Source organism: Ictidomys tridecemlineatus, chromosome 5, assembly GCF_052094955.1.
Source record: "Ictidomys tridecemlineatus isolate mIctTri1 chromosome 5, mIctTri1.hap1, whole genome shotgun sequence".
NCBI lineage: Eukaryota > Metazoa > Chordata > Mammalia > Rodentia > Sciuridae > Ictidomys > Ictidomys tridecemlineatus.
In genome coordinates, this window is record NC_135481.1 from 3,698,820 (window position 1) to 3,715,069 (window position 16,250).

The window sequence follows — 16,250 nt, forward strand, 5'->3', positions numbered from 1 at the left end:
CCTGATTTTAAGATACAGCACCATCTTTCCATCTGCACAGTGCCCATGCCATGTAAGGTAACATTCATGGGGGCACCTGGTCTTGTCTATCCATCTACCCTTCTCCTGAGGACAGTGTTGATAGCACATGCCTATTGCAGAGAGAAAGGTTTAGAGTAGCAAAAGTTGTCAGTGTGCCACACATATGTGTCACTATGTAGATCACACAATCATACTGGAACTCTAAGAAGTAGGTGCTCTTATTAGCTCATTCTATCAATGAAAAAACTGAGGCACAGGATGAGTGAGTTGTCAAAGTCACAGAGCTGGAGAAGATACAGGTAATCTGATCGCAGAGCTGATATTCTCACTGCTTCATTAAAAGAGAAAATACATACTAAGAAGCAGAGGGCACTGGCTTCTGAACACCCAGGCCTTTTGCATTTCAAAAGTGGGAAGGACCTGAGCTTCAGTGGCCCTATTCTGACCACCCTGCACTTTTTAGGTCATTCAGCATTAACTTTCCAGAAGTCCCCATCATTTCTCTCTCTCTTGCTTCTCAACCTCTTTATATTTTCCAGGCTGGGAGTGATTTCATGTTCATAACACTTTCTGTCTTCCGCCCCATAGATGCATATCCTAATTCTGAGGTCGTGTATGTCTGGACCAATGGCTCCACCAAGTCTGTGGTGGTGGCAGAAGATGGCTCTAGACTGAACCAGTACCACCTGATGGGGCAGACAGTGGGCACTGAGAACATCAGCACCAGCACAGGTGAGAGCCTGTGCAGCCAGGACCTGCAGAACACCACACCCTCTGGAAGCACAGGGTTCTGTGTCCCATTCTGCAGGGGCTCCACAAGGGGCACATCATGCCCTGGCCAGCAGCACTATCCTTGACAGCATAGCTGTCATGAGTGCTGGCTGAAAGAAGGGCTCCTGGACAGACCCCTCCCTGCAGCTACACACACACAGAGGCACCAGCTGCAGCATCCGGGGAATTAAAGAGCATGTGAGGCATTAATCTGTAGTACATTTGCCACAGTGTAAGCAAGCCCTGCCTGGGGGTGAGTGGACCTGCTTATATAACACCCCCTGCCTGAACAGTGAGGTGCAGTCTCTTCAGAAAAGGGAAACGACTTCTTACAAATACTCTTGTTACCTGCTTTCCTGTCTCTGCTCTGAACATTTCAGAGAAGATCTCCCTGGGGTTGAATCTGGGGAAAATATAACCAAGCAGCATAAAAGGAATAGCTGAGTTGGTACTGAGAAGGAAGCAGATGCTGTCAATCCCAGCTGTGGGGGCTGGCCTGAACCTGCAGGGGCAGTCCAAACCTGAATTCACCTGATTTAAAGTGAGTGGAGAGGGCAAAGGAACATCATGCAGTTGATCTCTGGGGCCTTGAAGTTGTGTGGTCTAACATCTCCTGAGAGCAGGTTAGACTCTAGCAGTCACAAGGCTGCTGTGGGTGGGACAGAGGGCTAAGGGAGTACAGAGAGTCCCCACATAGCAGAGGGAAAAAAGCCCAAAGGATGGAACAAGTCCTAAGTACAATTGAGTTCTAAGTCTCAGAGTATGTCCTCAGGGGAGCCCTGTCAGCATCACCATGTGTCTGTGTGTCTGCAACACTCGCCTTTGTAACTAGCAGGCAGTACACAGGGCATTTAGGTCTGTGTCTGCCTCCTCTACGTGCACTTGCATAGGGTCAGGTCATGGCCCACTGATGGACCCTGTGCATGGCATTGTTGAGGGATGGAGGAGAGCCTGGCAGGATAGCTTCACCAATTGTTACCATGAAAAAAGGGCGAGGAAACAGAAATGGTCTGATTTTATGAAAATGAGTGAAAAGGTGGTATGGCAGAAGTTTGGAACTGTGGTGTCAACACAGGATGATACCATTTGTGCAGGATGATACCATTTGTGTTTGCTTCATGTAGCTCTTTAAAAATTGATAATTGAGGCTTCTGCCCCCTTTTGCATTCTCCAAAGAGGATCTGTTTAAGTGTCACCTGATTTTACTACCTCCAACTCAAAAAAATAAATTGAAAACAACAAAAAATAATCAAAAGTACGGGAGTGATTCAAAACCTTAGTGTACAGAAGTAGAATTGCATTTCACGTGTTCTTCAAGTATTAAGAAAAGGAAAATCTGGATCAATGTTAATGATCCAGTCCTTCCACTAAACGTATCCCTTAACCCTTCAGTTTATCCCTGTTTCCTTCTTCCATGTCGGAGCCCACTCAGCCCCTCTCGTCTGCTCTTGCCTGCCCTGGGGTTATGGGGAAAGTATGTCCCATCACTGCAGTATGTCTCAGACATTGCTGAGAACTTGACTCCCTGTCTATAAGAGGGCAGATTTTTACCACATGTTGCCTTATGACTCCTTCATCTCTTGACATATTGTAAGTAAAAGCAATCGGGAGCATTCACATAACTCAGCCCACAGTAAGTACTGGCCCTGGCATCAGCCTCCAACCTCCCAACACACTGCCCACTACACATGCCACCAGCAGACCACTCCCCTTCTAGGAGATACCCTACCCAGGGTCTGGGTTAGTGGAGCCTCCAAGCCTGCCCTCTCCCTGTCCATAGGGTAGCCCAGCTCCCAAGCCATACTATAGACTCCTTGCAATTCAACCAAAGAAGTGTCATCCTGAGATCAGGTTAGCTCAGCATACACATGTCAAAGCATCCTTCCCATCTCTCCAGGGAGATGCACATTCAAGTGGCAACAAGACTCTGGCCCAGCAGGCCTCACTTTCCCTCCGACCAGCAGCCCACCCACCACCTCAGCTCCTTACCAGTTAACCATCAGGACAGCATCGTTCTCTGCAAAGAGTGGGAGGTCCCCTCTTGCCTCCCACACAGCCAGGCAAATCCAGAGAAGGCTCTGGGACATCCCCAAGGAAATTTTCCTGACTTTAAAGATCAGAGGACGCTCTGGTGGACAGTCCAAGAGAGGAGCTGTCAGGAAGTGACCCTGCTGGTTACCCTCTAACCAGCCTGGGCAAGCACAGAGCCCTTGGGGGATGGTGGTCGGTCCACCTTCCTGGAGTTTCCTCAGCTGCGAAATAGGAAGAATCTGTACACCCACAACAGGGCTCTGAGATACTCCGAGCTATTTCGACAAAGGTTAAATCCTGAAATCCTGATTGCAGTGGCATGCGAGGGGGCGGGTCAGAACATGGCACAGATTGTGACCAGGGATTAGTAAAACACACAAATCTGATTTTCCCTAGGAAAAGCATCCATCAGCAAAGGCTATTCAAAGGCTGAGGGTCAAAAGACTTACTTATAAAGGACTTGCTTTATAAGTAAGGACTTTATAAGGACTTATAAAAGGACTGTCAAGAAATTTATACATCCTCCTCTGTCCTCTCATTAACCAAAATAATACAAATAAACCCTTGTCCAAGATGAAGGAGGGATAGAGGGAGGGGCCTGGACTCTCCTGACTAGAGCTGGAACCAGTTAGGCCTGATGTGCATTAATTTGCTTAATTTGCTTGTTTGTAGGTGAATACACAATTATGACGGCCCATTTCCACCTGAAAAGGAAGATTGGGTACTTTGTCATCCAGACCTACCTTCCCTGCATAATGACAGTGATCTTATCCCAGGTATCCTTTTGGCTAAACAGAGAATCCGTCCCAGCCAGGACAGTTTTTGGTGAGTGTCCCTAAACCAGGCTTGGACATCAGTGTTCTGTGACTGATATAACCACCTTCAATGTAACAAAAGCACTGCCACTGCTATAATTTGGGACTCAATTGTTCCTCAGAGGCCCATGTTAAGGACTTGGTCTCTAGCCTGTGACACTATTGGGTAGTAGTAGAACCTTTAGGAGGTGGGGCCTCTGAGACAGGGTAAGTTAGGTAATGGGAAGGAGCTGTGTCCACAAAGAAAATTGTGGGACAGTGGTCTCTTTCTTTTCTTTCTTTTGCTTCCTGGCCACCATAGGTGAGCAACTTTGCTCCACCATATACTTCTTCCATGATGCGCTGCCTCACCACAGGCTCAAAAGCAACTCTGGACTGAAACCTTCAAAATTGTGAAACCTTTCCTTTTTTTTAATATTTATTTTTTCATTGTGGTTGGTCACAATACGTTTATTTTATTTTTATGTGGTCCTGAGAATCGAACCCAGGGCCTCGCATGTGTTAGGCGAGCACTGTACCTCTGCACCACAATCCCAGCCCAAAACCTTTCCTTTTTTAAAGTTGATTACCTAAGGTATTTTGTTCCAATAAGGGAAAGCTGGCTAACACATCCATCAGACATCGAGTGCTGCCTGTCCATTCTGTGATCTGGGAAACAAATTGACCAATTAATTCAGAATTTAAGGTTAAGCATTGGGATTTAGGATTTCTCTATGAATGATAGTTTAGAGAAAAATATATAGTTTTTTTTATAATTATTCCCATTTGGAAAGCCTTTCATTGATAGTACTTTTTAAGGTTTAAAATTGCCTGCATATATCTCTCTTAGGTGAGATTTTGCTGTAGTATATTTACAGTGCTCATAAAGTACTACTTTGTAAGTTATCAGGCATTTCCTTTGAAGTGTAAATACTACTTTAAAATTAACCACCATGTGGCAGTTTATATATTCAATATGATAGTGACAAATTAAACACACACACACACACACACACACACACACACACACACACACACTTACAATCAACCCTCTTTATTCAAAAATTCCATCTCCTTGATTCAACCAACTACAGATGGAAAATATTTGAAAAATAGTTGCGACTTTACTGAACATAAAATTTTCTTGTCATTATTCCCAAAAATGTAGCATAACAACTATTACATAGCATTTACATTGTATAAGGTATTATAAATTATATAGAGATGGTTTATAGTACATAGGAAGATGCATATAGATTCTATGCAAATACTCTGACATTTTATATAAGAAACTTAAGCATCCTTAGGTTTTTAGAATCTGAGCAGGTCCTTGAACCAATCTCCTGAGGGATGCTATTATATAATAAGATTCTAGAACAACATAATTTTATATTCCTAAGACTTTCAGTACAGAAAGATGTAGCTCAGTAGGTATCTTGGCACAGTGGACATAGTTGAACATCTCTGACTCTCACCTTAAAATTCACTGTAAGTCAGATTTTTACTATGGTAACAAAATACCTGAGATAAAAATTAACTTAAAAGAAGGGAAGGTTCATTTTGACTCTGAGTTTTGGAGTCCATGGTAAGTTGACCGTGTTGCTTTTGGGGCCTTCCATGAGGCAGCTCATCATAGCAGAAGTGTGTAACATTCACCTCATGATCAGAATATGAGATAGAGAATGAAAGAGAGAGGGAAATGTGCTGAGATCTCAGTATCTGCTTCCCAGATGCCTCTAATGCTGGAAGACCTCCCACCAGTCTCTACATCCTAAAATTTCCACCACTTCCCAATAGCACTATGGGCTGGGGACAAGCCTGGTAGAGTCTGTTTCCTCTTGGAGATTCCCAATGCATGTTAAGAAGTTAAGCAACCTGAGAAGATTTAAGGGGCTGGCACAGAATTCCTCCTCCAAGCACAGTGATTATTTGATTCCTAAGAAAAATCAAAGATGTCTAATGATGTCTCATTAAGCATTAATTCCATGCAGAGATTATGTTCAAAGAATATACATAAATATCTTTAAGAAATGACTTGGTCTGAAAACAGATAACTGCTCTGACCACCAGCAATATTATGTTCCCTTGGTACTATATTGGTTTCCTGTGGCTTCCATAACAAAGTTCCACAGACTGGGTGTTTTAAGCAACGGAGCTTTCTTGTCTCACAGTTCTTAAGGCTGGATGTCCAAGATGTTGGTAGGGTTGGTTCCTCCTGAAGGCGGTGAGGGAGAATCTGTTTCCAGCCTCTGTCCTTGGCTTCTGGTAGCTCTGTGGCTTGTGGTTAGCACAACTCGAGTGTTTATAGCATGTGCTTATTTGTCTCCAGATTTCCTCTTTTATGGTGAGGGAGGGAACTGGAGATGGAACCAGGGCTTTGAGCATGGTAGGCAAGTGCTCTACCATGGAGCTACAACCCCAGCCCCCAATTTCCCTCCCCCCCTTGTAATGAACACCAGTCATATTGGACCTAGGCCCAAACTAATGGCCTTATTTTAACTTGATTAATTCTATAGAGACTATATTACCAAATAGGATCAAATTTTGAGTTCCTAGAGGTTAGGGCTTAATTATATGAAGTTTAAGGGATTCACTGTTTGACCCACAGCAAGTATGTTTATACCCACATCCCAAACACTGTTACACACCCATTCAGAAAAAAACTTTTTTGGAAAGGGAGGCAGGGTTAGCATGTAGAAAGCACACAAACTGAAGCTTTAGGCCTAGCTCCAAAGATGGGATGTCTCCTTTACCAGCTGGGGAATGTGGGCACATTGCTAAGTGCTTTTATATCTTCAGGATTTCTCCTGCAAAATGGCAATCACGACTCCATTCCAAAGGGTGACCCATAATTTTGCAGTTCTAAAGGAATGCTTCCCCCTAAGGAATTTGGCCTTGTTGTATGGTCACTATAACATTTCCCTAGAGGCTGCAGGTGCCTTGCACAACAGTTTGAGGGGATGTTTTTCCTTCTTTGAGGGAGTGACATGCTCAGACTGATACATTGTTCCAGTTGCACTTTGCAGGTTGGGTTAATCCAAAGGAAAGAAAGTCCAATTTATCAATTTGCCTTGTACCAACTACTTATAAAACACATAGCAAATCTTTGTGACACACTTTGCTAAATGCTGTGTGAACATAATTGCCATTTTTCCAATGGAAATTGTTCTAATGCCACAAAGACACACCATTCACTTAAAATGTCCTCATTAAGCACCAATGATTTGCTTGGCTTGGTCCAAGCAAAAGCAGAAACAGCTATGTAGATATCAGACTAAAATCCCTGGCCTCCTCAGTTTGTTTTCTAGAGGAAAGAAACATATTGAGTAAGTGATATTTAAAATGCAATGAATGCCTGAAATATTATGAACACATCTAGACAGAGGCAGGTACAGGCCGGGGTTACAATTGTGTCATTGTTTGGCAGTGTTGTAGCAGAGGACGAGCGAGGGCCCTGCTGATCTGTTTCCATTCTCCAATCTACCTGCAGGGGTAACTACTGTGCTCACCATGACAACACTCAGCATCAGTGCTCGGAACTCCCTGCCCAAAGTGGCCTATGCCACCGCCATGGACTGGTTCATTGCTGTGTGCTACGCATTTGTCTTCTCTGCGCTGATTGAGTTTGCCACAGTCAACTACTTTACAAAGAGAGGCTGGGCCTGGGATGGCAAAAAAGCCTTGGAAGCAGCCAAGATCAAGGTACTGGCTTTAATTTCTTCCTTTTCCGTTCTTTCAGGTTCCCTTGACCAAGAAAGCATACTTGAATCTGTGTCTAAATAAGAGATGAGGTTCTCCTTCTTGCTTCTTCTTCAACCTCAGAATGATTCCTTCCCTTATATTCAAGTCCCTTACAAATTCTTTTTTTTTAAACAGCAGATCACTTTTCTAATATATTTCAAATCACCAATTTTATTCAGTCAAAATTGTTGTTAGCTAAATGGTTTGGACTTGTTTATATTCATGCCTAATTTTGCAAAAAATAACTCCTATCTCTTCAGGTATGACTTGTCCAGATTTTAATTGATTCATTCTCCTGCTTGATCTTTTGCCACTTCCCCATGCAATGTGTCTTCTTCGGGGTGGCATTCAAACCAGAGAGAGGGCACACAGCCTCATGGGAGCATCCATCAGCCAATCATGCCTAGTACCACTGACTAAATGATTTGGCTAACTTAAAACATGCACATGCTTTGTGAAAAGTATTCCTCTGTTCAAAACAACTAATCATCAAGTATTTAACAGGTGACTTGTGCCCAAATTTAAGGAACATTTGAAGGAAAAAGAGTTACACAAGAATCTAAGCTGAATCATATCCTTTGGGAGATGAGAGTATGGTACATGGATAGAAAATTAAACAGCACATGATAAACTGCTAATTATATCATGCACAGAACAAATAAATCCTTTGTACCGAGAGAAGAGGTCAGAGTCGTTGGGGAAGACTTAGAAATAAGCTTCGATCTTTCTTTTGGAAAATCTGCTTGAAAGGAGTCCCAGAAGGCATTATAGAAGACTTGAGTTATATGTCCTGACTTCCCTACCATGAACCACAAATTAGTAACTGCCAGCCCAGGACACTGGTTCCATTGAGGGCACTCATTTCTGTCCCATCCACAGCCGGGTATGCTCTTAGAGTTGACACATTTCCTTTCCTGAGAAAACTCAAAAGGTCTGACTTGACTTTACCCATCTGACTCTCTCATTTTCGAGGCCAAGTGTGCACTCCTGTGCTCCATTGTCACTCATGCAAGTGCCACTTCCAAGTCCAGCTCACTTTGTTGGAAGAAGGCTAGGCAGAACTTGCCTTGTCATGGAAGAGGGGAAGGAAAGGTCTGAGTAGGAGAGTATGGTACATGGATAGAAAATTAAACAGCACATGATAAACTGCTAATTATATCATGCACAGAACAAATAAATCTGTTGTGTATGCACAAGGTCTATTTTAACAGTCTCTGTGCTTTTACGTAGTATTTTATGTAAGTAGGCAAATGGTGGGCTTCCTGCTCCCTGCTTGCTGCCTGTGTGTGTGCCTGCCCCAGTGTGGGATGTTTCTACCATATAGAACCTGTTTGGTGGGTGTGTCAGTGTTACGAGGAACAGGGTTGATCTGACTGCAGTGGACAATGGGTAGGGAGCCAGGAAAACATTTGTAGAGATGGGGTGTTCTCAGACTGTGAAGGTTCTTGACCAAACCATTTGAACTTGATCCTACAGATGAAGGGGAACCAAAGAGGATATTTAATGGGGGAAGGAACAAGAAAGGAGTTTGAGGAAAAGATGCTTCCTGCACCTAGGTCTGGGTTGCTGGAAGGTAAATGCTTACCAACTTACTAGGTCTTCCATGGTGCACGGTAACAGAGTGAAGATGGCTAAGTCAGAAGTAGAAGAGCTATCAAGAAACCAGTGCATTACTTGAAGTTGTCTGGTCCATGATTGTGAGTCTAGTAGGAAAGTAAAGCCCAGGGTGAATGGAGAGACCTGAAATGTTGTGGAATGTTGTCAACAGTGTCACCATTACTATCATTTGACACATTCACACTCAGCCAGCCTACTGTTCTAGATCTAGATCTGAATGGAGACCTGGAAGAAGGAGGGGGCTTCTAGAATAACCAACTAGCCTCCATCAGTCTTGTAGAATGTTGAGATGAGGTGTTTTTTCCCCAGAAGACCACAGTACTGGGATTCCAGCCTTCCTTCCAGTAGGGCTTTGTGCAGTGAAAACATTAGACTTTTGGGGAGGCCCATGACTGAGTCAGTCAGCGTAGTGCTTATCTACTTGTGTAAACTGCCCTTAGACATATAAGGGATGTGAAAATAGACTGTGTTCACTTCTGTCCCATGCTGGGATCTACAGGAGCAAACACCAGATCAGGGTTTAGGTGCAAAGTAGTTTTCAGGGGTGAGGGCCTGAGAAAGCACAGAGGAGGAAGTGAGATTCAGCAGAAGACATTCCCCTGGGTGATGCAGGCCCAGCAAAGCCGAGGATAACTGGGAAGCTCTGGAGCAAGCATTCTGGGGCCATGGCCAGGACTTAGCCATCCCAGGTGTCTGATTCCTCAAGAACGATGTGACTCAGACAGGCAGCTTCTGCAGCTAAGGTGTTTCCTGAAAGAAATAATACTGCCCACAGCTGGCCAGCAACCTCTTTCTGGAAGGGGATTCTGGTACACCTCTATGTCCACCATAACAATCTAGACTCTCTTGAGTCCTTGAGTACTTGCTCCTTCCTGATGCTAATGCTTCTTAATTAAAAACACACATTATCATGACTGATGTGCCTTTAACTTTCTGAATCCATGGGTTTTGTATGGCATCCTTGGACTCAAACATTATAGATTTAAAATATTTGAGGAAAAAAAATGTTTGCATTGAACTTGTGTTATCTGTTTTCTTGTCATTATTCCCTAAACTACTTACTGTAAAGAAACTATTCACAAAGCATTTACATTGCTTTAGGTATTATAAGTTAACTAGAGATGTTTTGAAGTATATGGGAGGTTGTTCTTAGGTTAAAGACAGATACTAAGCCATTTTATGTCAGGGACTTGAATATCCTTGGATTTTGAATTCTGTGGGATGATGAGACAGATCTTGGAACCAATCCCTTCATAATACTGAGGGACCACTGTATCTCCTCAAGTGCCTCTTTCCTTGGTTACACCCAGAGTTGGAACCATCCAAAGCAGTAAGGCAAGGTTATTGATTCCTTCTGGCAGACTGGTATGGTGCTCAGATGACGGTGCGTGTTTGTACACAGCCAGTTTCTGATGTGTGGTCCCCTCCCTCCCACTCCCTCCTTACAGCTGCACCTGGCCCAGCATTTGCTCTTCCTGCTTACACTTACTCCCTCCTTTCTTATCCTCTCAGCCTGTATCTTTCCCCTATTTTTAATGGATTATATATTTCAATTCACTTTCTATCCTGTTTTCCAGATTTTATTTAATGAGATTAAATTATTTTGGTAATTAAAATACCTATTCTCCAACATTTTATTATGCATAGTTTAAAACATACAGATGTTTAAAAATATTTACAAAGAACACCTGTCCACTATTAATATTTTACTATGTTTATGTCATCACCATCTGTCTTCTCTCTCTCCGTCCATCCTTAATCCATCCATCAATCCATCTTTTTTTTTATTGGTTGTTCAAAACATTACAAAGCTCTTGACATATCATGTTTCATACATTAGATTCAAGTTGGTTATGAACTCCCATTTTTACCCCAAATACAGATTGCAGAATCACATCTGTTACACATCCACATTTTTACATAATGCCCTATTAGTAACTGTTGTATTCTGCTACCTTTCCTATCCTCTACTATCCCCCCTCCCCTCCCCTCCCATCTTCTCTCTCTACCCCATCTACTTTATTTCATTTATCAATCCATCTTATATGTTGATTCATTTCAAAATGAATTTCAGATGACAGTACACTTCTAAATAAATACATCATTATGTAGACAATTAACTAGAATTCCATGTTGGTTTGTTGTTTTATTGTTTTTGAAGTAAAAGTCATATGGCATTAAAGACTATATTATTAAGATTACCTTTGCTGAATTTTGGCAAACTCGTACACCCATGTGCTCCAGATCTATATCAAGGTACATAACATCATCAGCTTCCAGAAAGTTCACTATGCCTCTTAGCAGGAAGTTTCTGTTCCCACCTCTCCAAAAGTAATCACTATCCTGATTTTTTCCTCCATTAATAATCTTACTTGCCTCTAGAATTTTATACCCAAGAAAAATGAAACATGCTAGCAAAAAAACATGTCACAGAATGTTCACAGCTGCTGAATCTATATTAGTAAAGATCAGAAACTTTCTAGGTATCCATCCATAAGAAACAAACAGTGGTATATTCATACAAAGAAATGCCCTTCAACCATCAAAGGAATAAATTACTGAAATAAGCCACAACATGAATGATTCTCAGAAGCACTGTATTGAGTGAAAGACATCTTACCCTAAAGGGTAAAGATTTCATAATGATTCTTAAGCACCCATTCTCTAGAGCTCTCCTATTGATTCCTTTGTAACCACACACATTCATCTGACTGATGCTCATAAAGGTAAAGAAATGATGATTAATTTCTGGTGTAAGAGAAGTCTTCAGTTTATGCTAGATTTCCAAGAAATGTCCAACATTAAAATCAGTACTGACTCTTGCTCATGACATATTCCCTGGGTGGTGGCTCTTTGGGTTATTTAGACTTAGAACTCCAAGGAGGCCTGCCATCTATCAGGGATGAATTGATATTTCTTCATCTTTTGAAAGGTATATCTTTAGACCTTCAAAGTGAGGGGTCAATTGCCTGCGGATGGCATGTCCTTACATTTTTATTATATTTTGCAGAAAAAGGAACGTGACCTCATACTAAATAAGTCAACAAATGCTTTTACTACTGGGAAGATGACCCACCCACCAAACATCCCAAAAGAACAGACCCCAGCTGGGACCTCAAATGCATCTTCAGTCTCTGTAAAACCTTCTGAAGAGAAGACTTCTGAAAGCAAAAAGACTTACAACAGCATCAGCAAGATTGATAAAATGTCCCGAATTGTATTCCCAGTCTTGTTTGGCACTTTCAACCTGGTTTACTGGGCGACATATTTGAATAGGGAGCCTGTGATTAAAGGAGCTGCCTCTCCAAAGTAAGCCACCACACTCCCAGACACCAAGGAAGCCATACTTCCAGCAAAATGGTACAAGGGAGAGGATGAGCTAAGAGGACTCTCCATATTTGGGCACTTTCAGGAAACTTTTGCATGTTTAATAATATGTACAAATAATATTGCCTTGATGTTTCTATATGTAACTTCAGATGTTTTGAAGATGTCTCATTGGTAAATAAAGCAAACAACTTTCTAGAAAAACAGAAGGCAATGACTCTGACACTCAGATGCTCAGTATCTCAACATCGATAGTTTACAACAAGATAAGTATATTTTTAACTGTTCCAAGTGTTACCTAACAATGTTTTTTATACTTCGAATGTCATTTCATACAAGATTTCCCAACAGATAAATATTTTAGGAAATGCTCCATGATTATTACTTGACCAACTATTGCAAGAGACAAAGATCACAGAGAGCACATTTTTCATTAAAAGGGAAACAGTGGACATTTATGTCCAAAAATCAATTGCCTTTGATAATTCTTACTATTCTGAAATTTGAAAAAGGTACTGCATGATCTGACATTATGAAATAGAATAGGCAAACATTTATGCAGAGAAATTTAATAACAGAAATATATAGTATACTAGATTAGCCTACCAAATATTTCCCCAAGGAAAATTTCTAAGCAGTTAGGCTTAAAAATTCTTTTTTTTTTTTTCGTGTGTTGTGGGGGCGGAAGAAATTTATTTCCCACCCCACTTTAACCCCTCCACTAACTGAACAATGACCAAGAAAGAAAAGGAGATATTAAAACAAAAAGAGGTTTGATGACATTCTTGGCCTTGACCCACATGTTCACAGTCTCCAGAACATTGACCACCTCCCGCTGCCATCAGCGTGTAGTGCTTCAGTGGTGAGAAATTGTAACTTGAGTTATTTTCCATTATACTTCCTTGTATGTATTTCATGATTGACTTATTGCTGTTAGCTTTTGTATATGAATCTTCAATGTTCATTAAAAAACAATAAATGAACTGATCTTTTGGGCATACATCCTTTTTTTTTTTTTTTTTTAAAAAGAACCTCACATTTAAGTGAACTCATTTCCTTAAAACAATGTACAAGAAACTTATCATGAAATTACTTAGGGAAAAAAATAAAAGAAACTAAAACTTACCACTACCCCCTGCTCCAAACTAATTCTGTGGAGTAGGACTTGGAGAGAAAACTTGATTAGACTATAGTGAGGGCACACAGGTACAGCCAGATAGTCTGTCCTGTTACATCTCAGTTATGTAATGTCCCTTAGGCCTCTACTTGATGGAGTCTTCCTGCAGTGTGTTTCCATTGTGTTTTCTGTGGGTCTAGTGACTGCTGGTCTTAGCTCTGCACTTTCCTTTAGCAGTCTGTGAACACTCAGCAGAGTACTACAATTGGACCTTCTCCTTACTGTGTGAATAAGTTTCAACAGGCATGCCCCTTCCATGGCTTACTTGGAATTCCAGATTCATAAAAATGGAGTTATGACTACTAACCAATAATATAAAAAAGCAGGCCTGTCTAAATGGATCACATGCCCTGGTTCTTTAAATATGCAAATATTCCATCACCTCATGGATAACCGGTTTTAGGATTTCACAAATAATATGGTAACAGGAAGGACGCTTTTCAGTGCTCCCATAAAAAGCATTTCCCTGTTACAAGTGATGATTTTATCTTTAGGATAGTGTGTGTGCTTTCTATTACATTACAACATGAAAGTCACAAAAACAGCAAACCTGAAGCTCAATATGAAGTTCCTGTTTTCATTTGTCATTGTTATATTTCTCTCACATGTTCTTTAACTGCAGTTTTGTACTGCAGTTTGGAGAAAAAGATACTGTAAGTTACCACCAAATGTACATCTTGACTATTTCAGACCTGATGGGATGGGATGTCTTCCTTATCAAGTTGTAGTGATTTTTTTTACATGTTCTAACTTTTATTACAGAAAACCCTTGCTGAGCTTCAGTTTAGAAATATGCTTACTGTATTACATGCTGCTGAAAATTTAAACTGTTAAATATTTAGTGAAAAAAGAGCATATTCCTTTTCAGATCTCTGATTTTGTATTGCAGATATTTCAGGATTTGTTATTTTTAATTAGAACATAATAAAGAATAAGCTTGGGGGAAATGATAACAGGGAAAGAAACAAAATTTTCAGAAAGTAATTATAAATTATAATGTCCTACTTTTAGAACGAGGGTATTCAAACATCCCTTTTGATATCGCCTCAAATAGAAGATATCAAGTCCATAATCAGAATTAATTCTGTACTTTCTTAGAAATTGACAAGTCCATCTCAGGAAAACCTTGGATAAACTTGTTCTGGTTTGCATTCAATAATTGGGTTTAAATGTTTTGGAGAAACTAAAATAGTACTGCAAATGCTCTCTGTCAAAGATTGGTAGGGATATTATAAATCTTCTCATCTATTTGTCATGTTAATGTCTTAGATATAGTGCTGAGTGCTGTATGTCTCTCATGGGACATGTTATGTGAAGTAGGTTCATTAAATGGGAAATCTCTGCTTTATAAATTGGGATACTGTAACCCAAGGAGGAAAATGAATGGGCTCAAAATCATATCAGAAATTAGGAATAAAATGGAGGTCTCAGTTGCACTTCTGAGTTCCTAAGTCTCAGTTCATAACACCATGCAATTGCTTCTACAATGTTACTGGTGTTGAGCAAAATTGTAACCTAAAATGAAAAATCTTTCTTCAAGACCTTGAAAACTCTATTAAGAGAGTGGTACCATCTTGGAGGCATACTCCTATAAATCCCAGATTCCTGGGAGGCTGAGGTAGAAAGAGCATAAGTTTGAGGCCAGAATAAATACCTTAATGAGATCCTTGTCTCAAAAATTAAAATGGGCTGGAGCTAAGTATACAAGAACCTGAATTCAATCCCCGGTACTACATTTTTAAAAAAATGCCCCAAAGAATTTCTTTTAATACTAAAACATGATGTTTAAATCTGTCCTTTCTTGGGTAAAATTTGTGTTACTGTGATCTTAGAAACAGGTCTTGATGGAATGGTCCTAAGTTTGGGTAACATTCCCCTACCCATCAGAGAGGGGGTGTGGGGGAAATGCACTGACTGAAGCCAAGTATTTTGATGAGATTGCTCCTTCCAGAGAACTGATATGAATGATTATGGCGGTTAAGTCAGGAATGATCTACCTCAAGTAGAAACCATAACTAACTATGACACTGAGTCTTTAATCAACATTAGCCTTCATTGTAAGAATTAGCTTCACGTTAAAAAGAACCTTTTCCTTGGAAAATTGGAAATGGCACAGTTTACTCTGTGAAAACAGTGTTTTAAATATTTAAAAATTAGTCTTAATGTCTTTTTTACAATAGTAGCACATCTGGGACAATCAATGCCCTGAGCAAACATGGTGAGTATTTGAATATGAATTACTCTGATCATAGCAATTACTTAACAGGTTTGCAGGGATGAAAGGGAGAGCTTTTGAAGTGTGCAAAAAGGTTCATTTCATCAAAGATTTGCATGATTATCTGTTTGTCGTTGTCATTTTCAATAGTCTTATCAACCCTCAACTCAAAGGCTCTATATAGCCTATTTTGAAATAAGCATGGGATCTTTGTGGAAATTTGGGCTTCAAAAAAAATTTCCTGGGCTGGGGAGGTAGCTTAGTGGTAGAATGCTTGCCTAGCATGTTCAAGGCACTGGTTATGATCCCCAGAACCACACACACACACACACACACACACAAAAATTCTCTTCAAAATTTCTGAAATAAAATTCTGAAGACATACTCAGAAAAAAACCTCTGAAGAAATAGGATTACATAGCTCTTCTGCATTCAAATTGAAAGGCAAAACCAAGTATCAAACAGTATATATTACAAAGTGATATCTTAGAAAGGAAAATTTGTAATCAGTTCTAACTGACCTCATACAGAATATACTAATTCTACATTCTTCATG

At 40.6% G+C, this 16,250-nt stretch overlaps 2 protein-coding genes across 9 annotated transcripts in view; one reads left to right on the top strand and one right to left on the bottom strand.

Moving 5' to 3' along the window:
- The window catches only part of Gabrb3 (gamma-aminobutyric acid type A receptor subunit beta3), a 396,285-nt gene extending 393,170 nt beyond the window's left edge, over positions 1–3,115 (bottom strand). Inside the window, exon 1 of the mRNA XM_021728975.3 lies at positions 2,782–3,115. Within this exon, the coding sequence (XP_021584650.3) occupies positions 2,782–2,879 (98 nt within the window). The 5' untranslated portion in view covers positions 2,880–3,115. The remainder of the gene's footprint in view (positions 1–2,781) is intronic.
- Gabra5 (gamma-aminobutyric acid type A receptor subunit alpha5) overlaps positions 1–13,302 on the top strand; it is a 75,853-nt gene extending 62,551 nt beyond the window's left edge. For all 8 annotated transcript variants that reach the window (XM_040274470.2, XM_040274465.2, XM_040274469.2 and 5 more), the window contains 4 exons: positions 610–753; positions 3,496–3,648; positions 7,108–7,319; positions 11,986–13,302. In XM_040274470.2, the coding sequence (XP_040130404.1) occupies positions 610–753; positions 3,496–3,648; positions 7,108–7,319; positions 11,986–12,288 (812 nt within the window). In that variant the 3' untranslated portion in view covers positions 12,289–13,302. The remainder of the gene's footprint in view (positions 1–609; positions 754–3,495; positions 3,649–7,107; positions 7,320–11,985) is intronic.
- The last annotated feature ends 2,948 nt before the right edge of the window (positions 13,303–16,250 follow it).